At 34.7% G+C, this 26143-nt stretch overlaps 1 protein-coding gene across 1 annotated transcript in view; it reads left to right on the plus strand.

Moving 5' to 3' along the window:
* Window positions 1-25629, plus strand: part of ERBB4 (erb-b2 receptor tyrosine kinase 4) — a 1112967-nt gene extending 1087338 nt beyond the window's left edge. Inside the window, exons 26-28 of the mRNA XM_067740710.1 lie at window positions 13265-13312; window positions 14116-14413; window positions 17262-25629. Coding sequence (XP_067596811.1) covers window positions 13265-13312; window positions 14116-14413; window positions 17262-17707 — 792 coding nt within the window. The 3' untranslated portion in view covers window positions 17708-25629. The remainder of the gene's footprint in view (window positions 1-13264; window positions 13313-14115; window positions 14414-17261) is intronic.
* Window positions 25630-26143: the final 514 nt, after the last annotated feature.

Consider the following 26143-nt stretch of genomic DNA (forward strand, 5'->3'; position numbering starts at 1 on the left):
CATAAGAATGATCCAAACATCCTCTTCTCATGCATTGTTTTTGGCAAAATCTGAGCTACTAGGTATATTTTTAATATTTAGATAAGTAAATTTGGGAGAAAGAAGAGAGATACTAATACAACTAGTTGGTTATGTATTTAAGGAGCTTGCATCCTAAAGGATAACACATATGAAATAGATACAGTTTGTAAAACTCTTGGATATATACTTACAAATAAAAAGAGTAAAGGCTCCTATGAGAGCCTGGGATGTTTAGCGTTTAAGACTTATGGCATGAAAGACAACCAACCACAGTCTCCTTTTTGATTATGTTCATAAGATCAAGTATTAATATTTTATTTTGTCAGAACATAGCTGCACCTTGGCTTAATATCTTCTTTAGAAATGATAAATAATAATTGTGCTAGTACATAATAAAGGACAAAGTGGCCTGGGAAATAAACTAGGGGCTTTTCTTGTCTGTCTAGTACTTTTTTTGTTGTTTGTTTGGTAGACCTTGGGAAAAAGCCTGGAGTATACAATATGTGGAAAAATCTAATCTATTTTATTTTTCCCAACTCCAAGTCATTTATCAAATTATTTCAGATTGCAAAGCTAAGCACTTTTCTGTAACTTAGCTACTTTCTTTCCAAGACATGTCTTTCTTAAGAGTGTTTAGCATACATTTAAAATCTATAAAATGCTTCAAATCTTAACTTATTAAAGAGGTAACACATAGGAATTCTCTCTCCACCAAACAGGGTAGGAGAGTTCAAACATTTCTTATATTACTATGTGCTTCTCTTAATGTGCCAGCTTTCCCTGAAAACATCAGTGATAGCAGGGAAGGAAACATTTAATCTAAGTGCACATTCCGGACTGAGGACTTCTTGGCCTGTTGACAATGCCTCAGCATGAATTCTGAGACATTTATTATGAGGAGTCTGTCTGGATGTGTAGAAATGGTTCAAGAAAATCAAGGCCAACCCATGTTCTCTAGAGATGGGAATTTCTAATGTTTGACTTCCCTTGACTCTAGCACCCTCATCATCTAAAGAAAACAAAAGTAATGAAGATTTTATTTCAATTCATCATAATCTCTACTGTTAGGTCATTCAGTGAATTCATTCTAGCAGCTTAAGGAATTTATTATTGAATATTTAATATGCACCTTTCTGTGTCTAAGTGCTGAAAGATCTCTGAAGGGTCTTGCTTTGATTTACTGCTGTACTAAGAAAAGCATATCATTTTTTTTTATTTTCAAAGAAATGTTCTACGATTACTTTAAATGATGTACTAATCTCTCTCTCTCTCTCTCTCTCTCTCTCTCTCTATATATATATATATATATATTCAACTGAAACTTGTAAATTATTTTTTATTTGTATCAGTAACACCAATTCCTTTTGACAGTTGTTTCAAATGACATGTGATACTAAATTTGCGAAATGAACTCTATCATCACACAGATAAAAAATAGGTAGCTGTTTGCATACTTTTATTCTAGTATACAAGAAACATATGCTTGCTTGGTTTGCAGCGTTTAGTATGGTGTTGTATGAGTGTTACTTGGACAAGTCAGCATTCAGCTGTATTTTCTTTTTGATTACTAGAAAAAAATATCATGTTGCACATTTATATAACACATTTTTTTCAAAGATATTTACCATGAACATGAACTTATAAAACTCATAAAGCGGGCAGACAGACATTATTATTTCCATTTTACAAATGTGGACACTAAGCTTTGAGGAAAATTTATCTACAGCGGCAGAGCTGTTGGGTGGCAGTTCTCTTCCCTAATCAAGTGCTCTTCTCATGTAGCTTCTTCCTTTCCTAGACATTTAGAATTTAATCTGTTTATAACTTTGATCTTCTATACTATTTAGCCATTATTATTCTAAAAAGCCTTTTTGAAACATTTAAAATGACTCTTCCCTATAGGTTCTGTGATATGCACAGAAATATAGGTGGGTGGTATGTACCACTTAAAATGGATACTTGTAGTGATTTGTGTTTGATCTTATGGGTCAAAACTACATTCTCCATCTGCCTACAGGCAATTTATCCTCAGGGTTTGTCTTTCCTGTTGTTCTTACTTAACAATTTATATTCTTCAGGATGAAGCAGAAGGCTGAGCTTCCTAGACCTACAAAGCATTAGGAAATACATAGATGTCTCAACATAGATGTCTCAAGTGAGTGTTGTCATACTAGTGATAGAATGCTGAAGCTTTATAACTAGATGTGAAATATCCATTTCATCTGTAACCATTCATTATTTGTAAAAATACCTTTTTTTTGTCATTAGTATTAAGATTTTAAACAATGCCTCCAGAAATAGTACCTAATTGACAGGAAGAATGAGTGTACTAGATAAGATATAATATTCAGATAATTGTATTGGGATTCAATTTCAATTTAGGACTCACCCTGAGTATCTGCAGAATAAGATGTGTGTAATATATAATTTAAGGAATGCTAAAATCCTTTATTCTGTAAAACATATCCCACTTCCTGGCTGAAGGCCCTGAGATTCTCATTAATAAAGCCAAACTTTGGGTTTAAATATCTTCTCCATCTAACCATCCTTTGATTCAATATACTTTTACTAAACATTCACCGTGTCCATGTCCCTGCCTGTGCTAGGTATCAAGGATATAATGGTAAATTTAAGTAAGTCCTCTTCTAAATAAGAAAGAAGACATACCAATGAAGTAAATAAACAATTATAATACGGTTGCTAAATTATTCACATGGGGCACAGAATAGGTTCTGGATGATATTTTTGAATCAAAAACTAAGTGTAATCAGGGCAATGATAACATTCCATGGAATTAATATGTAATCAAGGCAAAAAAGCTAGAAAGAGCATTGAGGAAACAGCTGGAGCCTGGGCAGAGACTGGAGGTGACAAAGGTAATGGACCATGGGAGGAACTGCCAGCACTTTGTTTGACTGGAGGCATAGGAGGAGAGAGCAGAGAGGTGAAGCTGGAGAAATTGGCAGGAACCATAGCTACCAAAAGCTTTCAGTGCCACAGGAAATTGAGACTTGTTTTAACTTGAGGCAAGAAGGGGTCTTGTAGGTTTTTAAGCAGGGGGATGAAATGTGAATATTAGATTGGAGTAAAAGGAAAGACAAAGATCAAGGAGATCAACTAGAAAACTATTACAGTAGTCTAGTCAAGAAATTAGGTCATCATTAAGTTCATCACGTGTGCTGTGCCTGTTTTCCCTAGAGAGTCCTGGTATACGTCTATTATCCTGGCTTAATTATTAATAGCACTTTCTTTTACCCTCAAAATCTCCATTTAGAATGATAAATTATATGGCACCTTAAAACCACAACTAAAATAGTATCAATGAGGATGGAGAAAATGGTTGGATTCTTGAGGTATTAAGATGTTTAAATGGGTAGACTTTGGATGCTTATGAAGAGTGAGATAGAGTTGAAGTCAAAGATGACACTGAGATATTTAACTTACACAAGTAGATAACTTGTTGATACCATTCACCAAACAAAAAATATAAGAGAATTCCATTTAGTGTCAGGAGAGGAGATGTTCATTTCAATTTTGAAAATGTGACTTTTGAAAAACCATGGAACATTCCAGTAGAGATGTCAGGTCAGCAGTTAATTATGTGAGTACACATTGGTACTCAATAGTTCAGTGTTACTTGAGGTGGGGCTATTATGATCTACTACCACCAATTTGAGAAAATTTCCCCAAATTAATCAGACTACATGGATGCCCTCTGGCCTAACTACAGCCCAGTCCCCGAGAAGAGGATAAGGCTGTAGCTAAGAGAGGAGGTTTGGGCATGTAAGTTACTGACTCAGAATGTTACATCTTCTATGGGAGGATGTTATGGTCCCATTTCCTATAGAACCAGGACAAGAATCAGTGGGCTCTGGAGTCTGTCAGGGAGGAGTAAAAAATCATGGGCTTGAAATTGAAAAGGAAATGTAGAAATCAGACTTCATTGCTCTAGAGTTTCACCTGGCTTGCCCCTGACTAAGCTATGCAGACATAATCTAAGGATACCAAGCAGATTGATTTTTGTTTCATAGTAAACCATAAAAATATTTTTCTAATTGGGCCCATTGATTTTTGCTTGTTAGTAACTAGCTGCGTGACCTTGAGGAAAGTCGCTTTCCATCTCTATTACCATAGCTGAAAATAGGGAGAAAGCAATTGGGTGATCTCTGGCATCCATGTCAGATTTAAATTAGACTGTCCAGTTTCTGGTCTATTATATTTATTTGCCTTCTTCATATTTTTTATTAAACTGTTAGCCATTTTAGAACTTGAAAGGAAACTATTATGACCATGGTTCTGGCTAATCTAGGTTGACTTTGACAGCAAACGGTTTAAATAGGAAACTAAGAAGTATTGGTCATTTTTTATTTTAGGAAATTCCAAAGTGGTTCACAAATAGATGCAGGAATTCTTTATATATTTTTCTTCTTCCTTTTTATATGCAGGAAAATCAAATTTGGGGGATTTTTGAAAATGGTAAAAACTCCTTAGACTATGGGCAACAAGTAGCTCTCGGAGAGAGGTTTTTTCTCTTGGGGTACTGCCTTTAATCTGATATTCATTTTGGCTCAGAACAATTGTAAATAGCAGCCAGCTTCTGTGAAATGTAACTGGTGTTTGCTCTGGGCTGATGGGAGAGCCATGTGCTGTTTGCTCTGTTAGTAGCTGTACCCAAGTATGCACAGTACATTATTCAGATCAGCTCGCACAAACCAGATGTCCTAATTCCAGGTGGACTGTTAGAAATCTTTTTATGTACAGCAACAGCTGTGCCACCTGCTAGCTTAAAGAGCAGTAGTTGGACAAATCAACCATTGTAACCAATTCACTTTTTATCTGGTGAACAGTTTGCATAAACTAGCATAACAAGATATATCCAACCTAATCCACACTGAAATGATAGGAACACTGAAAGTGTTATCTGTATTTTGGTAACTTGTTTGCTTGTTACCAACACCTATCATTTAAGACACTGAATAAAATCTATGTACCAAAATTAGATTTATAAAATTTGCAATTCTGTTTTCTATATTATTTGTTTTCCATCTCCTAACACACAAACTATGCCCTTCATATTTTTTACATTCTCACACACAGATTGCTCTAAATACTGTCATTGTTATTTTGAATGTATAATAAAACTTCCAGAGCTTGGATTATTGCTAAAGAGGAGGTTGAAATATAAAGTATTTTACTGTTGCTTATTATTTGCAAGTAAATAGAATAACTCTGAATAACCACTAAACAAACATTTCCAAGTAGAACCTTTGTAAATGGTATTTCAGTGAACACGATTCATTTGCTGATAAATAATATCCACATGTGAAAAACAGTGGAAACAAAGCAAAAACAAGCCCACAAATGGGCTAACAACCTGTAAAAGAAAATGTGTTAGTTTGAATGAGTTAAGTAAAACTTTGTTATCTTGTTTTAAGCAATTAATTTTCTTAATGTGTATATGAATACATATATACACATGTGCACATGTGTGCAGACACACACACACACAAACACACAAATTGTGATTTAAGTCAGTCTTTACTAATAGTATAAAAGGAAACCTATTATACCCAGGCCAAGACTTAGCATTTCAAATTCTAAAGTAATGGCATTCATGACATTCAGAGTGTCTATAATTTTGTTTGTTTGTTTGTTTGTTTTCATTTTGCCCTATAGATCAGCAGTCCCCAACCTTTTCGGCATCAGGGACCGGTTTTGTGGAAGATAATTCTTCCACGGACCGGGTACAGGGGCGATGGTTTAGGCGGTAATTCGAGCCACGGGGAACCATGGGCAGGCAGATGAAGCTTCACTCACTCGTCCGCCGCTCATCTCCTGCTGTGCGGCGTGATTTCTAACAGGCCACAGACCGGTACCGGTCCGCGGCCCGGGGGTTGAGGACCCCGGCTATAGATTACTTAATTTTTAAACTATTTCTGTATTTCCCATACATTATCTAATTACACAGATAGAGATAAATACTATGAAAGTGAAAATATGTCAACTGACAATAAGCATATGTATAATTACTGGCTTTTATAGCTAGAAGGTTTAAATAATATTTTCTCTCTACATGGAGGCTAATCTGTTTTGTAAGTAAAGTATCATTTTAATCAACACTGCTTTTAATCAAATGATATAAGGACAGCTTTTATTTATAGTACTTAATATTAGGGTATCCCTTTTGTCTAATAAACATATAGCCTATTCAATAAGAAAAAAATGATGTATATATTTGTTTTATAACCAAAGCTGCATTAAATTCACTTTAAGACTATATCAGTATATGTTTCAACTGTAAATAAATGCCATCATGGTTTAAGGCAAATGCTTTTGGCTCTATTGAGGAAAATATTTTTTTCTGAAAAACATCAAATTTACCTCCAAAACTCTAAAACTGACTTTTTATCATTTATTAATGCCAATTTGAGGCTGTAAGTATAATGGGATGTACATTAAAGGGAGTCTCAGGGAATCTTGTTTCTAGTACTGTTGCTAACTAGTTGTGTGATTTGAAAAATTAACCTAACGTCTTAGAGCATCAGTGTATCCATCAGTAAAATGGAAAATTTAAATTATAAAACTTCAATTCAAAATTTTATCTTCATTAGTCACATCCAAATGTGGTCTTGCCTCCCTAGAGCATAATCATATTTTGCATATAGTCTAAGGTATTTCATAGATACTCCATTTAGAGAAAAGGGAAAAAAGAAAAAAATAATTAATATACTTTAAAAATGTTTATGTGAGAAAAGTTTATAAGATGCCTTTGCTTTAATGCTAATCACATTTTACAATATTTAGCAATCAATGGTATGGGCTTCATGCAGAATATTCATTTTACATACATATAATTTGATAGTTGGAAGGGATCTTTCCCGTTACCTGTTTTATAGCCCCATTCTTCTTTTCAGAGCTAAATAAACTGAGGGTTCAAGAGATTAAGGAATTTGTTAAAAGTCACATGGTTTAATGACAAAAAGTTCAAGAATGTAACCCTAGAGGTAGAAGGACCTCATGTGGCTGCTTGCTCCATGTCTATGGTATTTTCGTCTTCAAAACTTGCCTGACCTCAATGCATTTTTCATGTACTAAGAAGTCTTCACTAAATAATCCTCATGATATTGGGATAAAAAACAATCAAGCACAGAGACAGATAACTTTTGGATGTACTTGAAGAATTAGAGTACCTAAGAATTTGGACATAGTAAAGGCTTAATGATTTCGTTTAGACTCAAACAGATAGTGCAATTGAACTAGATGTTCTCAAGGATGAGTTTAAAAATTAGGAAAAATAGCTGTGTACTCTGTAACTGAAAAGAACTGTCGCAATATGTTTAAGGAACCCCCTGGAAGTTCTCCTTTTTAGATTTCTAGCTACATATGTCAACTAGTAGCTAAGTGATAATTAGGAAAAGGTTCAGATATTACAACATGCTTGTGAAAAGAAATGTAAACAAAATAAAGAGGCAAAAGAAATGCAAAAGAAAGTTGCCAGAACTAAAAACAAAAATACATTTAGAACTTGCACCCAGGATGAAGAGATATAAATTCTACATGATTACTAATCTCAAGAAAGGTGACAGAATTCTTATTGCTTATCTTGAATGAAGCTAAGGAATGTTGGCACTAATGTAAAATCACATTTCTTTATATCCTTTCTATTTTGACTGTGCTAATAATGTTCTTCAACTTCATCATGTAATACGAACACACTTAAAACTGAAAGGTATGAAGTGAGGAGTTTTCAGCTCCCATTTTGTTGACTCATCTAGCCATGAATATTTTAAGAAGGAATATCTTCTTGTTCTACTAATATTTGGAAAGGCTATAGGAACTGCTGCCTGGGGTTACAATAGCTTACTTACCCTTAGTGGAGCAAGAAGAGGAATTTATTGACTAAGTCCTGGACTAGGAACAATAAATCCATAAGCAAGAGTGCTGTCATGGAAGATCTTTGTGCTCTCCCATTATGTCAAACCATCTCCTCCTGCTTCAGGGTTGGTTTTTGCTCTTGTCCAGGTAAGAGATACATATATATGTGTGTGTGTGTGTGTGTGTGTGTGTGTGTGTGTGTGTGTGTGTGTGTATTCTTCCCTAACAGTCGTTTTTTGTTGATCTAAAACCATAATGTGTGTATTTATATATATATATATCTTCTATTAGCACTTAACATTCTACTTTTAGTTCCTTTTCTGTTTAAGTCCTTGTAGTAAATTAAAATGCAAGTAAGATGGGAGGGGCAACATTGTAAGGCATTTTCAGTATTTTATAACTAAGGCTAGTTAATTTCTCAAATCTCTCCTTCAGATTCGTTTTTCATAAGAAAGGGAAACCATGAAATCTTATTTGAGAGAAGAGTTGAGGCATTATGCAGGGGCAGAGGGAGGGGAAACAGAAAATAGAAATGCTAAAGTCAAAATCTACATGTGGCATAATAAAAAGATGTAGGATTCAGAGAGCCGCCAGTGGCTGTGTGTGTGCGTGGGAAAGACTGTTATTTTCCTTGAGGCTCAGTTTTCTCATCTTCAAAATGGGAGTCATAATTTTTAATAATCATATTTACCTTGAAAGGTCATATGAATAAATAAAACCTAAAATATTTTAGTCTGTGGTATATGGTAGGTATACAATACATGTTGGTTTCCCTTGCTATTTCTCAATTTTCCTAAGAGAAGTAATATATTCATCTGTGAAGGAGTAGACTTTATAATTAACTTCTAGGGTTAGTGAAAAGTGAACAAAGAATGAAAGCACAAGTTAATACTCCTTCAGGTGGGGCTTAGGGTCATTATTATTAATTTATTTATTTATTATAATTTTATATCATTATAATATATTTTTATTTATTATTATATTATCATTATTAACTTGTGTGTGTGTGTAAAAACAAAGTTTTTTAAAGTAGCATCTCACGTAATCAAACTAAATAAATAAATGAGTACATTAATAAATAAACACATATCTAAAGAGACAAAAGGCATTTTGTGTAACATATGTGTTCACACATATGCATGTGTGTGTGTGAGCCAGCTGCCTAGATGCAATAGGCTTCCCCAGTTCTTACTGGTTTGGGGAATATGAACACATTTTGCTTGTTTTCTTCTGGTTGCCTTATGGAAAATGAAGATTCAAAATCCAGATGTCTCAAACGCTGGTATATTGAACTTAGTTGTAAAAAAGATATAGAGGTATAACCATACATCAGGAATTGTACATAACGAAAGAAAACGAAAAAAAAATTTATCTATCTGCTACCTGACCTGTGAAATGTGAAAATGCCCATCAGAGTGTTAAGGATATATTCCAAGGAGGATAAAAAATTGAGAACCCTTAATAATTACTATGTGGAAGTGTCTAGGTAATATATCAGTGCTGGTGGATTAGCACCGTCTTATAGAGACACGTGCCATTTTAGTTAAAAGGATTTAGAGTGATTCTTGGCCCTAGAAACTTTAATTCTATAGTTAATATTACAAGTAACAATTATCTGAAGATTAAAAACAACTCTCTCTCATTAAGCACATGTTTAATTTAGGTAGAAGTTAGGCATTAAGCATGTATTTTTGTTTGTCTCCTAAGAAGATACATTTGTATAATATTTAGAAAAATATCACAGGACACAGTTCATCTAGTTAACAATTAAACATTTCCCAGGAATAATATAAAATAAATACGTTTTAATTAATACGATAAATATGAGAAATGCAATACATGTAGTAAGACAAAGGTTCAAATCTTTATCATTCAACTGAAAAGTAAATTTTAGGACATGATGTATCTAAAAGTGCACTTAATACTGTATTTGATGTATTTGTTGACATTTGCCTTCTCTATAACCCCTGGCATTTGGGTCCGAGTTAATCATACAGTGTCCCAGTGATTGTGGCCACAAATTAAACTTGACTCTCTTCATCACCCTTACATATTTCCCCACCAGGAGCAAGCTCCAGATCACCTGCCAGTTCATAGCCCACCTCTTTCTATCTTTGTCCTGCTGACTGTAAATCCCCTCACCAGTTAATTGAACAGATGTACCCAGTGCTGCTTCCTGAAGATCATCAAAGCTGGGCTTTGACAGACAGCAGAAAGTGGCACAATAAAAAAAAAAAAATGAAAGCCTTTTAACTGAGAGCACTGCTTTGTTCTGCTTAGAACGTTAAGGTCACTGCAGCTCATTCTGATTGTGGGGATCTTAATTTTTACTCAACCAATTTACTTGCAGCTGTCATTCTTTCCAATATTAAAAGTTCAGCTTTTCAAGCGTGGGGAACTGGGGGATGGTTGTGTGGGGAAAGAGAAGAGCTTGTTACAAACTAAAAACAGCAAAAACAAGTAAAATCTGGCTTGGCTCTCAAGTACAAAAAGTTATTTTCAAAGCCTATAAATTATGACATAGTGATTAACATGTAATTTAAATATATTTAAACAACAATTATATCACATTTCCAGCCCAGCTAATTGGCCTCACAGATGTTCCCTTGTAGCTGCATTGCCCTTCCAGGGAGATATGAATGAGGTGCTTTTTATCATGGAAAAGGGAAAAAAGGCAAATGGAAAAAATGGAAACAGAAACATAAAAAGCAGCCAGTAACCCTAAAAACAATGAATGCTAAGGGAATTTTGTTTAGCTTTTTTTCCATTTTAATGCTGAAAACTAGAAAAAGCATGAAGACACTCCTATTACTGTGATGGTCTCTGGCAGTGTGTCTAGATACAGAGTTGGCAGGTTGCTGACTGAAAGACTTGTCAAAGCAAGGACAGCGGATCCATTCTAATAAAGCGTGGCTGCACTTTGTGTCTTGGAACAGACTAACTGCAAGAGATCTAGTTATTTTTAATACAACACCTTTACAATTGAAGGCGGTCTAGCCCAGGTAATGAATATAGATAATAAAGTATTTCCTGATGAAGAATGACTTGTGAGTTATTCTTTTGATCATTTATCTCTCAAGTTTTATAAAATGTTAAATGTGCAGTAGGCAGTGCTGTTTCCTCAGCCGTGATTCTAATCGAACATTACCCAGTATAGCAACTCTTGCAAAAGAAGAGGTCAAAGGAACACTGGTGATTATGAGTATTTTGGAATACGTTGCCTTTTAATATCTAATCATGAAATTGAAATAAATTCACTCCAGCCTCACCTTACTCTTACCTTTTCTTCTAATAATCTCAGGTAATGTTTGATAGTACAATGTAAATTACAAAAGGCCACTGGACATGCCTCTCCTAGTGTATCATGGTATCTCCAGCATCTACCGTAATTCCTGTGCTTTCACTGTAGCAATTTAATAAATATTTGCTAAATGCTTGCCAAATAATCCAGGTTTAATGATAGGGTAAGGCCAAGGTTGTAATATGATAAAGGTCCAGCAGGCAGGTGTCATATTTTTGTACCAGCCCTCTATTTTACATATCACTGGACTATATGGAAAATTTATTTCTCAAATTTTATGAACAAATGAATTTTATTTTATGACACTCTAAAAGGTAGCAAAATGTACCTATATTTAAGGTGCTATGGAAGACAAGTAGGCATTTTAAAATGCTTCTTTGATGAGAAGCCTTGGCAATTTGATTGCTTGACTTTAAACATTTGACTTAGCAGGTGTGAACATTTAAATTTCACATATTCCCTACATTTGTATAATAGTGCAGAGCTTAAAAAGTTCATCTATATATAATATTGTACTTTATCTTCATTAAGAATAAAATAGGCCAAGGATGAAAATGAGGGTCCGAGATATTTCACGATTGACCATATCACTTGTAATTGGGACTGGAGCTTGGTGCTTCTAACATACCATACAACAATCTGTCTATTGTACAAAAGCACCTCCTATGCAGTGCATATTAAATATATCTAACTTTCCATGTCATAGTCTTCAATGTGTTGTTAGTTATGTTATTAGAGAAGAAAAGAGATAAATATTTTCTATGCCATCATGTAATTGACTCAGTTATGGGCAGAGTTTAAATGTAAATTCAGTGTAGGGGTTCAGAGTTTGTCCCTTGATTCGTCCAGCAGGCTAAGTTAATTAAGGAAAACTATATTATCTAGTTGTTATTAATTTGTATTAAACAGTTAATCTCCATGGGACCATGTTCTTAGATTAGTCTGTGAATCTCTAAATTATAAAAACGTTGATCTGGAATAAGATTTAGCCCTGTTTCACAGATGTTTCAAGACGTTGTCTTTCAGGTTTATTTTAGTCATCTCTGTACCAGAAGGTAGAGAATGCAAAGTTCATAAACTCAACTGTTTTTATTTGCATTATTCATTATTTCCAGTGCTAAGAAAAGTGCCTGGCGCATACATAGACCATGGTTTCTCAAGAAATGTGTTTAATAAATGATTGATTATATATATATATATATATATATATATATATATAAAATTTTTAGCTAGGAAACAGAGGTTGTGTTCATACATCCCCTGTACTTACCATAAGGAACGTTGTCCTTAATATTTTATCATATTTTTATATTGACTTTTATTTAACCCATAAGCTAGAGTTTTAAGCCATAAGACTGTCTTTTTTTATTAATTGCAATCTAATTTCAACTGATTCTAAATACATAAAATTAATGTATGCAAAGCATGTTTCCAGTAAAGAAACGATTTTCCAAGATTTTCTGCTTTTTCTTCACTTAAAAAAAAAAAGACTGATGAGAAAATATTATGTACCTTTTTATAAAAGAGGCTAAGAAGTTGACCCTTTGCTGAAATGGGGAAAAATAAATGTAACTTGATAGCAAAAATTATTCCAGGCAAGTTGAAGTCCACCTCTATCTCCTTTTAGATAAGTTTCTTCCTATGAGAGGAAAGTTAATGCTGTGGTATGTGGCCATTCCAGTTATTTAACATGTAACAAAGGAAAGGGTTCCTCATTTACAACTCAAGTTAATTTACTGCTTTTCCCTTTCTTCCAGGGTTAATCAGAAGAACATTTATTGTCAACTTTATTTTTAATCCATTTAAAATTTTACTTTTTCTATATAATTCTTCTTTACAGGGATTGAATTAAAATATTCAACATCCTCAGAAAATATAAATAAACTTGCTTGTCGTCAGAGTGCATAAAATTTTACTGTTTAGCAAACGTCACTGTTGTGCATGTTTTCCCCTTTGATTCATACAACTCATGTGGCTTTTCTTTTTTTTTTTTTCTGTTCTTTTTTGTTTTTTTTCATTCATGTTACCTCTTATTACATCCATCATTCCATTTTTCTTTCCTATTAGAGTGAAATTGGACACAGCCCTCCTCCTGCCTACACCCCCATGTCAGGAGTAAGTATTTCACAATCAACCTTCATCTTTTAGGATTTTTGGTCTTTGCTTATCATGTTTCCTCCCTTGCCTCACCATAATTTCCTCATTTTGCCTTTGCCAACAGTGAGTTAAGAATTTACTGTAGATTGTGTACCTGCCTATGTAGATATGTTTTATCTCAGTAGATAATCCAGAGTTGAGATATCATGCATCAACAGTAGCTTTTGATTTTTATCTGAAGAATTTACCTGGGCTCATACATCATGCTTCTGGGTAAAGAGGTTATCTTTACTTCCACGATTATAGGTCTTGGGCTAAAAAGTCAGAATCTCAGTGGTGATTCTCTAGTTAGATACTAGAGACTCAGAGTCACAGTAACCACAGACTAGAAGGCAATAAGGAAACATCACCATTCAAACTGCATCACTGTACTTCTGTTCTTAATGGCAACTGCCTATAGTTAATGACATTGCCATTTGTCTTGAAGAGTCACTTTGAATTTTTACATTAAAAATAGGCAGTTGTGGGATAGGAACATGAAATACTTTTTATTAGATCATGTGTTAGGTGGTTAGTAAAATTAAAATATATACTTCCAAAATGTTTTCCCACAATTGATTTATTTTATAAGAAAAATTGGAATTTTAGGTGTTTCTAGTCTAATTCAAACTCATTGACTATTAGGGGTAAAAACTCAATTAAGAAACTCTGACTTTGCTCTGAAAGACAAATTTCCATATTCTTTTGGCTATTAACATCCATATTTTTGACAGCTATTCCTAACAATACCTTTGGTCCAAATGTGTTTCTACTATTGACAGAACCAGTTTGTGTACCGAGATGGGGGTTTTGCTGCAGAACAAGGAGTGCCCATGCCCTATAGGGCCACCACCAGCACGATCCCAGAAGCCCCCGTTGCTCAGGGGGCTACCGCCGAGATTTTTGATGACTCCTGCTGTAACGGCACCTTACGCAAGTCCGTGGCACCCCACGTCCAAGAGGACAGCAGCACGCAGAGGTACAGCGCTGACCCCACAGTGTTCGCCCCAGAACGGAGCCCACGAGGAGAGCTGGATGAAGAAGGTTACATGACCCCTATGCGAGACAAACCCAAACAAGGTACAAGCAGAATGTTCAGAAATGATTGCCACTCGACATTTGTCTCTATCAAAATAAGCAAAGTATGGAAGGGAAATTGCCAAACTATCTGCCTACGTAAAATGTGTGATCCACAAAAGGCTTAGGCTGCTGCTATTCCTAGTAAGCTTTCTGAATCAAAAGCATCCACATCATCTAGGGGCTTTTTTAGAAACCAGAATCTCAGGCCCCACTTGAATAGGAATCTGCATTTTAACAAGATCCCCAGGTGATTTTTATGCATAATCAAGCTTGAGAAGCACTGAGCTAAACATATCTTTATTGGAATATTTGAATGAGGTAGCATATCACAAGATTTCAGAACCCTTACTCCATTGGACTTATTGTGGAGATCATAAAGACTGATGTTGTTGGTAAAAATGTCCAAAGCTTTCAATGGCACCAATAAAAGACTTGATTGATGCATTAAAATGGTGTCATTTAATGACCTAGTTTATTATAAGAAATTATGACTTCTTGTATGATACATTTCAAAAATTAAAGTTCTGACCCTGCATATACTTATATGTATACCATCACATCTTGAAAATATTCATAGCTTGTGCCTTTACAAAGAACAGAAGTAACTTTACAAAGTTAGTAGTAGAAATGTTAAACACCCAAATCAGATAACATTTCAATTTGAGAAAGCCTCTTTCCTTTTATGTTAACAGCATCAGAAAAAGAAGATGGATGACTGTTATTAAAAACCGGTGACTGTTTCTTAGAGTCTTCTAAGTGTCACAGTAAACTGTATTTTAAGACTCTGAATAAAGGCCCATTGTCTCACTTAATATGCAGTTATATTCACTTTTATAGTATGCAATTAAGGGATGCCTAAATACATATTGTCAATAATCTATTAAAATATATCCACCTCTATATGTATGAAAGTATTACTGTAACGAAGAATTGGATGTTGACAGTAGCCCAATAGTGACACAAATGTAGGTTTTGAGAAGATTTGACAGATGCCTAAAAGTGAAATGCTCTCTGGGAAGATTCTCAGCTCAACCATAAAATTATTCCTATCTACAGAACTACATGGCTATACAAATTTGCATCAGGACAATAGATAAGCAGATTGCTTTGAGAAAAGGTAACTTGAACCTTCTAAGAGAAAGGCAAGTCAGTCTGTGTAGACTCACTGTAGACCATCCCCAGATTTTATTTCTGAGTACTAAACTAAGAGACCCACATTTATGTAGAACTCCAGCCCAGTTCTCAGAGAGTAGAGAATTTTAGTATAGACATTCCTATACTTTCCATTAAGAAGTTTCAGGACTCTGATAAGAAAAATCCAATTCTGACTCCCTTATAGGTATTTTTCATATATTTTTCTTAAAATGACAGTAGCTTTGAGAACCATTCAAATTAAAACTTATGATGAAGTGTGAAGTTCAGCCTCCTCCTGTAGGGGCAATAGTGAAAACAGTGCAGTAGAACAAGATTATTCAACAGGAGTTAGGGAATTTGAATTCTAGTTCAACACAAATTATATCCTTCATACATCATTTAATCTCAATTTTCTGTCTATAATGCTGGAAGAATACACCTTGCACTTCCTTTTTCACAGGATTGTAAAAAGGGATGAAATAATAGTGCCTTGTAAATTATTGAACTGTAATCTGTGTATATGATGGTGGGATATTCATTACTGTCTTTTAACTTGCACATGATACTAAATAGTTAACTATATCCAGTAGGCCTATATCCAGGAAAAAATAACCCTGGGTTGATGAGATTTTTCTCTCTACATGTCGGGTTTATTATAGGGGATAGAAAGTTTGTTTCAGAATGGTAGCATCTCAACAAACAGTTATGCCCTCTCCCTACCCCAACACCAAAGTAGGAATAGCTAAAGTGTCATTTTTGTGCATATATTTAAAAAGAGGGTCTACTATATATGTGTATATATGTCTATATATATTCTATACTATAAACATAGGAATAGCATTAAACATGAAGAGAGCAGCATAAATTAGCAGTATTTTTGAAAATTCTAGCCCAGTATCTATTCTAGCCCAATACCTATTTATTAGACTGAATCATGCAAAATAGCTGCTATATGACTAGCTTCAACCTACAAAATAGCAATTTCATATGATTCAAACTAATAATTTGCTATTTTATGATTATGATTAACTATTGGAAATAAATGTTACAATTGTATTTATTGTTAAGCATATATTTTGTCAAGCAAGTCAATATAGAGGCATGTTAGATGTCTATATTATTTGATTAGTTGAGTCTTTTCCTTAGATGTTTTCTTTCCTGTGTGTAAATCTTTCTGAGGGAAAATCTGTAATCAAATCCTTGTTACCTATGCAGACATTCTAAGCAAATTATGTAGACTAAAAACTACTTTTATTTCACTTCATCCATTTATCTTGACATGGAGTTAATCTGTAGACATTTTGATCTTCCAATATTCTTTAAAAATTCTCATTTCTCCATATTTAAAATCTATTTAACCTTGATAGTTTGTCTTATCTTCCAACATAAATTACCAACTTTTAGAAAATAGAAGCATTTAAACAACTGGCCCCATAAGTAGGAGAGACAAATGCAAGCAGAAAGAAAGAAGAACAATCTAGGGGACAGGGACTCTGACCCTGGCCTTGTCGGTGCCTTGTTTTGTCACTAACCTTTTTTGCCCACTTACTCCTCTTTCATATGATAGTAGTAATCAACAAAAGCTTTTTGTGAAAATTCCTGAAATATGTGGCTTTATTATCCTGGAAAAAGAAGCTAACCATTCTGTATAACCATGATCTGATTAATATTTTCCAGAAAGTAGATGTTAACTGATACTTTTGTATTACATCAGAATACCTGAACCCTGTGGAGGAGAACCCTTTTGTCTCTCGGAGGAAAAATGGAGACCTTCAAGCTTTGGATAATCCTGAATATCACAGTGCTTCCCATGGTCCACCCAAGGCAGAGGATGAGTATGTGAATGAGCCACTGTACCTCAACACCTTTGCCAACACCTTGGGGAACTCTGAATACCTGAAGAACAACGTACTGTCTGTGCCAGAGAAGGCCAAGAAAGCATTCGACAACCCTGACTACTGGAACCACAGCCTGCCACCTCGGAGCACCCTTCAGCACCCAGACTACCTGCAGGAGTACAGCACAAAATATTTTTATAAACAAAATGGAAGGATCCGGCCTATTGTGGCAGAGAATCCTGAATACCTCTCTGAGTTCTCGCTGAAGCCAGGCACTGTGCTGCCTCCTCCACCCTACAGACACCGGAATACTGTGGTGTAAGCTCAGCAGTGGTTTTCAGGTGGAGAGAGACACCCGCTCCAATTTCCCCGCTGCCTCTCTTTCTCTTGTGGTCTTCCCTCTACTCTCAAGGCCAGTAGTTCTGACACTTCCCAGTGGAAGATATCAAGATGCAATGATAGTTATGTGCTTATCTAACTTGAACATTAGAAGGAAGGACTGAAAGAGAAAGACAGGAGGAACCACACTGTTTCTTCATTTCTCTGCATGGGTTGGTTAGGAGACTGGAACAGCTAGAGAAGGACCAGCAAATATGAGACAATACTGCCTGCTGTCAAACTAGTTCCCAACTTTTTTTTTTTACATTGTTTTCTTTGCCTGCCTTCCTTCCTTCCTTCCTTCCTTCCTACCTTCCTTCCTTCCTTCCTTCCTTCCTGTATTTCAATGCACATGCTTGAAAGACCCAAGCTGCAGGAACCGATGTGTACATTTTCAGCATCCCTGGAAATCCTAATGATGTTTCCAGAAGAACAAAATGATAACCTTTTTTATAATGTATGATAGTAACTAAGATTGAAAATCCAATCTCTTTCTCAGACAGTTTCAATCTTGACAAGCAAGAATGGCCAAATCAGCTTTCATAAGTTTTGAATCTTCATCAAAGTTATAACTAGTAATTATGTTTGGAGAGCTCTTTTGTTTTTTTAATTTTGTTTTGCTTTGATCTGTCTCTTCATATTACTTTCTCCCCTCTTTTCAGCTTTAATTTATAATTGCAAACATTTTTCCATCAAACCTTCTTAGGTGTTGCTATAAATTGAAAGAATTGTAAAAAGAAATATTTTAATATGGTGAAATGGCCACTATTTTAAACATGCAGTCTTTAGAATTAGAAGGGGAAGCCAAGATATTAGTCAAATGTAACATCAAATCTTACTTTTGTGTTTTACACTATTGAATATGTATCCCCCCCCCCAATCCTTTACATTCTTCAACATTTTCTTCCCCTCTATGAATGACAGTACTTGATAGGCAGTTGGTAATGTTAAGAGTAGAAGGGAAACTAAGAGACAGTTCTGTGTGGTTCATGAAAACTACTGACACTTTCAGGGGTGGTCCAATGGGGAATCCATTGAACTGGAAGAAACACACTGGATTGGGTATGTCTACTTGGCAGATACTCAGAAATGTAGTTTGCACTTAAGCTATAATTTTATTTGTTCTCTCTCTGAACTCCATTTTGGATTTTGAATGAAGCAATATGGAAGCAACCAGCAAAATAATTCATTTAAGTACTTTTTTAAAAAAAAAAAAGAGCTAAGATAAAGAAAGACTGTGGAAATGCCAAACCAAGCAAATTAGGACTTTGGAACACTTTGGGATTATGGTGAGAGGGTCAGCACATGATCAACATGTGATATCACATTTCCTAAACAAGGAAATTTGTCCAGTTTGTATACTCCACTTGAAGGAATGCAAGTAAGGATTGGCTTGAATTCCATGGAATTTCTAGTATAAGACTCTATATTAAGTGGAAGGTAACTCTTTGCACATAAATTGGTATAATAAAAAGAAATACAAACATTCACTGCTGATAGATAGGTCCTTGGGTCAAAAGTTGTAAATAAATGTGAAAAAACTTCTCATGTAATTATTTTAATATCCAACATACTACTCTTTTGATACTTTATATAATAACTCTTTTTCTTCAAACACAGCATCCTAGTTCTAGAGCCACCTTTCTTGTGTATCACTTTAAAGAATACCTACTGAGTTAAGATGAGCAATGGGAACAAATAGTAGGAATGAGTTTTCAGGAAAAGGGGGCCTCAGGTCAGTAATTAGAAAAATTGAATAAAAATCTCTCTCTTTTAGGAAAATCTGGCCAATTCATTTGGAATTTTTAAAAAATATTTCTTTCCAATGTTAAAGTATTGGGATCAAATTTGAATGTATAACCTAATTGAAAGCAATTAGACTAAAAATCTCTATTGGCAAAGAGGAGAGTTTAGAGAAAAAGGATGAAAAGAAATCTAGGTTTCTGCCTATTTTGAAAAGTAGATCTATCTAGCCATTCAGCTCCCTTATTTTTTCAACTCATATTTATTTATAGTCTACTAAAAGCACTGTGTTATGTGGGGAACACCAAGATAAATGCAATACTATCCCTAACTTTAAAATTTTACGATCCAGATTTATTTGGCATGACATTTAATTTTTTTATATAATTCAAGGAATACAATTGCATGGACTATTTTATGAATAGTCATATAAAATCAACTCTTTGTTAAAAGATCTCCTGTGAACTCATGTGGGACATGAGTGAAACACCCTACAAGCTCCTGAAGTTAGCAAATAGGATAGTTTCAGTGTTATCATTCAAACACAAACTGTTCTAGAAGGATATTGTATCACTGGCTAATTGTCCTATATGGATTCTAACTTAACCATTAAATCAACAATAGATGTTGGTCTTTGGCCAGGAACATTGGAGAAATTGGGATTGGTTTCTTCCTGAGTTATGAAAAGTGAGGGAAGCTTAAAGGCTGAGGTAGAGCAAGCGTGGGGTTTGTGAGAGCTCTTCCAGTGAAATTCAAACATGAACTTCCCAGGACTGAAGACACAGAATGATTCAGGGGCCACAGCCTAATAGCTTAGAGCTCTTTCACCCAGTCAGAGGAGTATCCAGGAAAAGGGGTCCTCACATCAGTGTTTATGAAAGTTTAGATATAAACCTCTCTTTCTAAATAAATCTGTACCAACTCATCACTGACAGCATCCTTGTTGGATACTAGAACTTGATTTTTTCTCCTGATTTACAATATTCATATGGTTTCTATGGGGATATGAAAAGCAGAATCACATATTGAAGAAGGAAAGAAAAATAATTATTTTACTGTTAAGGTAATAGAAATGTATTCAGTGAAGGTAGTGTCTCTGTCATCCTAGGAACATAAGACCCTTACACATAAGGTACTAATAACTGGAGATAGATGCAAGTATAATCCAAAATGACCCAAAATGCTTCACAAGAACTTTATTGTTCCTTTTGAATGATTTCTGTAGCACATACTTGATTTCAGTTGTTTTAGGGTTTCTCTTTTGATTTATTTTTGTCCCCCTAGGAAAACATATTTCAGAGTGTATGAGAGGGAGAAAAAAAAAGTTTCATTTGTTCCAAAGAATAACTTATTCAACTCAGTAGAGTGAAATTTTGAAATGCCAATTAACCTGTGAAGTGCATCAGAATATCAGATTATTGTAGGCTAGTTATATCAGTGCAAATATGCAGAACCAATTAAGTAAATTTAAAGAAAATTAGTAGTCAAATTACACAGACTGTATTTTTTAAATCACCAAATCTTGTAGCTCATACCTATCTTGGGGAATCTTATTTCCAGGTAAGAAAAACTGTATAATTAAATGGTTGTTTAAGGCAGTGGTTCTTAGGCAGGTGAGAAAAGAAGTTTTCTAAACCGAGGTAGACCCAGAACCTCAAAGCATCCTGAACCACAAAGAGATGCTTGAACTACTGAGTAGAAATTGATTTTCCAAATATTAGTGGCACAGGTTAGGATGAAAGTTTTTCTCGGGCAATATTCTTGAAATGGAATGAAAAACAATGCAAAACTCAAATCAGATTAAAATGTATAAACTAAAAATTTGAGATTGTTTTCTTAGTAGATCAGGAAGAATGACAATATTTGTAGCTGGAGAGGAGAAACAGTGTTCTTCTAAGTGTATATAATGTATGTGTTAATACCTTGTAAAATCAAGACTTGGCATGAAGATCATGTATATTTCCAATGCCTAGGACAAACCAGTAGGACTGTGAGATGCTGCCCCTACATGAAGTTGAAAGGGTTATCAACATGCTTTTTGAAGTGTCAAAAATTAAAAAAAAAAAAAAAAAAGGAAATTGGTTAAGCCCAACAGGGAAGGATGTAAATACATGTTTTTCTAGAGCTATCTAAACTTTATTTCAAAACTTGAATTATTCATCCATCTATAAATGTTGGTTATTTAACTAGTATATGTAGTTCATAAGGTAATAGAAAAGGTGATTATGAAAGCATGTATATATCTGGACAGAACCATGATAATGCTGTAAGATGTAGATTTAGTTAGGTTAACAGATGTTAAATGATTTTAATACTATTAAATAAATCACACTAGAAAACTAACCACAAAATATAATGTAGCAAAATAAAATGCAGGATATGAAAATGTAGGATGGATTTTGCATAGTAAAAAATGTTTGCCATTTAAAATTGTTATTTGTTAGGTTGAGCTGAAAGTGGGCATATAAAAAGCAGGTTCCACTTAAGAAAACTTGCTTTAAAACATTACAATTATTTTTTTCTCATTCTCTTATTCCTTTACCATTTGTAAAATGTATTACGTGTAAAGAGGAATTTTTCAAATTTGTTTTGCAAATACCACCTTGTAGAGTTTAACAGGCAAATATGTTACAGATGACTTTAAGTAAGAGGTTTCAAAATGAAGTGAAGGAAATATAAATATTCTATTACCTTATGCAGAGACAAAAAAATGAGTGGTGTCATTTAGTAAACAAACAAAATGCATTTAATTTGTGACATATCCTTTCTTTTTTCTATGATACCCTCCCATCTCCAAAAAGAACCCAAGGAATTAATTAACAATATTCTGAGAAATAAATGCTAAAGCAAGCATTTCAAACTGCCGTATTTCCATTGTTTTGGACAATAGTTCATAGCCAGATGATTTTTAATAGGGCAAATGAGAAATCCAGGTGGATAAGCTTCTAGTTATTGAAAAGCCAGAAAACTAAATCTACTGTATATCCTATGGGCAGAGAATTCTGCTGGGCCTCTCTTTAGGCATATGGTTTTGAAGGACAGCCTGGTACCCATGCAGACACCTAAAGGCAGACTTATATCTGCCGATTGCCATTTGTTTAAGAACGAATAAGATATACAGATGTAGACTGGGCATCATTTTAAAATAACACTATCAGTAGAGACCTTGATATTACTAATATTACAAAGGGGCCAGCTTTTATACTTCTGGGTAGAATTAATACAATTTTTCTAATACCAGAGAGCCTTTGCAAAAGTAGTTCTTTCCACAATTGCAAACATTAAGCTGTTATGGGCACAGTGTTGGATCAGGAGTCCTTCAGTTTATATGGACACATGGCTTTAGCACCATGGGCTACTTTGTTCTTTTCATTAAACAAAAGTCTCTATGAAATAAAATTTTCAGACACTCGGTTCAAGCCCCACTGATTTTGTAAAGGTGAAAAAATGTAGGATGTGTCACTTTTGCAGACCCCTGCCTCACCTCTTCACAGCCAGGTGATCTTTTGGGCAGAAGAAATGCTTCTCTAGTCATGAGCTGAAAAGACTCCAAGCCCCAGTTTCATGGAGGTTTTCACATGCTTCCCCTGGAAAATACTCCCTGACAGTCAGCTTTGCAAGTAAGTGATTATCTTGTTAGGAATCACAGAAACAATTCATTTCTCTCTGGACCTTAAGGAAAATGCTGCCCTTACTTCTTTTACCATTGGCACAACTACTCCATTTTCCTTACTTTTCTGCCACCCTAGTTCAAAGCGGCCCTCTTGATGCTGTGCCTGTCTTAAGCCATAGTGGAACTCTGAGGTCCCACACACTGCTTTGTAAAACATTGATTTAGCCTCTGCCCTCAAATGTTTGACTTTTCCATAAAAGATAGTAGCAATTTGGACATTGTTTAAATTATTTCTCAAATAAATGACTGCACAGAGCATACTTTATGATGTTAAAATTATGCTTTTCCATGAAGATCGATTCTCTTACTATGTCCTTCTCTGTAGGAATTTGAGTCGAGTCAGCCCTGTGATGAATCTTGAAACTCACGTATGTGCACATACCCATGGTAGGTTTTAGATTTAATCTTTTCATGAAGACTTTACATTATAATAAGTTATTTTTGCCAGCAAATTAACTTATTTACTTTATTTATCTTACTTTGCTCCTGATTGCAAATATTTTACAGCTGCTGTATATATTTTTTTTTTCCGATAAATGAAGAGTCTTATTATCATAAAGGTAAAGGCTATTCAGCTCTGAGAACCACCTGTAGCTCTTTACTGGATCATTCATCCCTCTGACAAATACATAATGAGTGCAGTTTCACTGAAAGGAAAATCCATGTTGTCTAATAGGTTGCCATTTTTTCTCTACTTTTGCTTTTTAAGGATATTTTTCTTTCAATACTCTAAGTGTTTTACCCATATCACAATAAGTGGTTACATTTGTACAAATATAAAAAAACCAAGTTCCATACCTGTAGGCAATAGTCTAACTTGTCCAAACCACTTTGCCTTTACTGCTATTTTTATCCCTGATATGTAGCTGTTTCCCCCGGGCCTGTAGCTGTTATGAAGGAAAGCAAATCATACCTCCTAAGTATTGACATAACCTGATTCTTGAGTACCATTTGCAGATTTTTCAATTAGTGGGGGGGGTGTACCTTTTCCCTAATGTGAGAGTCATTTTCCTGTATATTTCTTGATCTCTCAGGGGCTGGGAGGGGGGCGTGAGGGGGCTACACCATAGCACTCCAAGAATCCTTTGGGATTACTCCAGTAATCAACTATGAAAGTTATTTTCTAAGTGTAGATATGTAAGCTGTTCTTTTAAAGTAAGGTACTTTGGAATATTGTAGCATAAATTGGTACTGGTGTTAAATGGGTCGATTATTAAACTGAGCAGCTGTGCAAGGGCAGCTAACTTTGAATGCACACCTCACTGGCTGGTGTGTCTACATCTCCTGTCGTGAGCACCAGGGACTTGCATTGCTGCAGGTCAAAACTGCATTTTCACACAACTTGACTAGGTGTTCATCTTTCCTGAGCACCATTATAACAAGATCAAATGAAAATGAGATCGATCTGCAAGACAATTCAGAGCACAAAATGTCATGTGAAATCTTCTCTTAAACACTCATCTCATACATGCATCAAAGTAGTTGACTAGTTGACGAAGATCAGTTCAGGTGACAAAGGGAGACACTTTACCAAAAAGGCAGAGGCTTAAGGTATTATATACATTTGTATTCATTTCCTCATGTTCTTAACTTGTAAAGAGAAAACAAGCCCTCTCTCTTCTGAAGTATCTTCAAAGGACAGGGGTGCAAAAATTACTAGCTGGTTAGCCATTGATGTTTCATTTAAATCCCAGTGTTCAAAGTTAGCTGCCTTTTTGAAATAAACAAACAAAAAATACTACTGTATGTTTGAAAATGTGAATAGTATTTTTATAGCTTGTTAAAGACATGGCTAGTTGCATTTGTAAATAGGGATAATGTTGCTCTGATTTTCTTCTGTGGACATCTTTATTTGGAACATAATTGTCTTTAGGGTTAATTTGTATATAAGTAATTGGCTTGTGATTGTTTCTTTTGGGTTGGAAGTTATCATTTTGACATTACTTGTGATTCTGTGTTCAGCACTATGGTGATGTGTTCAACCTCTGCACTCGCTTACACAATAGGATATGCCAATTGTGTGTGGTGTAATGTTACTTTGATTTTTTTCTATTTTATCTATGAAGGATTATGCACTTAACACATACTAACTTTTTTAATGTTAGGTATATTTTTAGTATAATTTCCCTTATTCTTTCTTCCCCTCCAACCCTTCACTCCATTCTCCTCCCTTCTCCCATTTTCTGTTGTCATTTGAGAATGAGGGACAAACAGTATTTTAAATTTCTGTAATTAGGCTTTTCTGTTAGTTCTCAAGGATCCTCTCTTGGCTCTTGGGAAAGAATTGTACCTGTACAAGGCAATTATAGAATGCGACCTGCTTTGCCTCATTCCACACTGATCATCCCAGCTGAACAATTTGAAAACTGTTCTGCCTTTTTGTTACATGAATCTGTCAGAAATATATTTTTAATTTAATATAAATGAAATTCAATAAAATATGAAACAAATATTCTCTTCTGTGTCAGAAATTTGTAATAAGAAAAACCATTTGGGGAAGAAGATTTGTTCTAGATTTAATAATCTGAAGATGTGAAAATGGGCTTATTTTTGTCCATGTTTATGAATCTCATTCATTATTCTTCAGAACCCTTTGGTTGTTTGGACGTAATACATTCCATATGTTTTTAGCATCTAGCACAAAAGCCTATTGATGTGTTCAGACTTACTCATCTGTGCAGACTATGCTTAATTCACTGTGGTTGGTTTGTTACTTTGGGATTTAAAAAGTTTTTGAAATATTTGGTAAGTTGTATCCAAATAACATTAATATTTTTATACTATTTTTTCTTTCTGCCCTCATTTCAGTTTACAAAAATGGTGCTGGCAAATCTTTTGTTATAAAGAATATCAAATGCTAGTATCCTGCTTGAAGTAAGGGAGAGAGAATAGGACCATAAACAGTCAATCAACTCACGTGACTTGGGACAAGCCCACGGTAAGGTGGGAGAGTGTTACAGACAC

This window comes from Pseudorca crassidens, chromosome 6, assembly GCF_039906515.1.
Source record: "Pseudorca crassidens isolate mPseCra1 chromosome 6, mPseCra1.hap1, whole genome shotgun sequence".
Classification (NCBI taxonomy): domain Eukaryota; kingdom Metazoa; phylum Chordata; class Mammalia; order Artiodactyla; family Delphinidae; genus Pseudorca; species Pseudorca crassidens.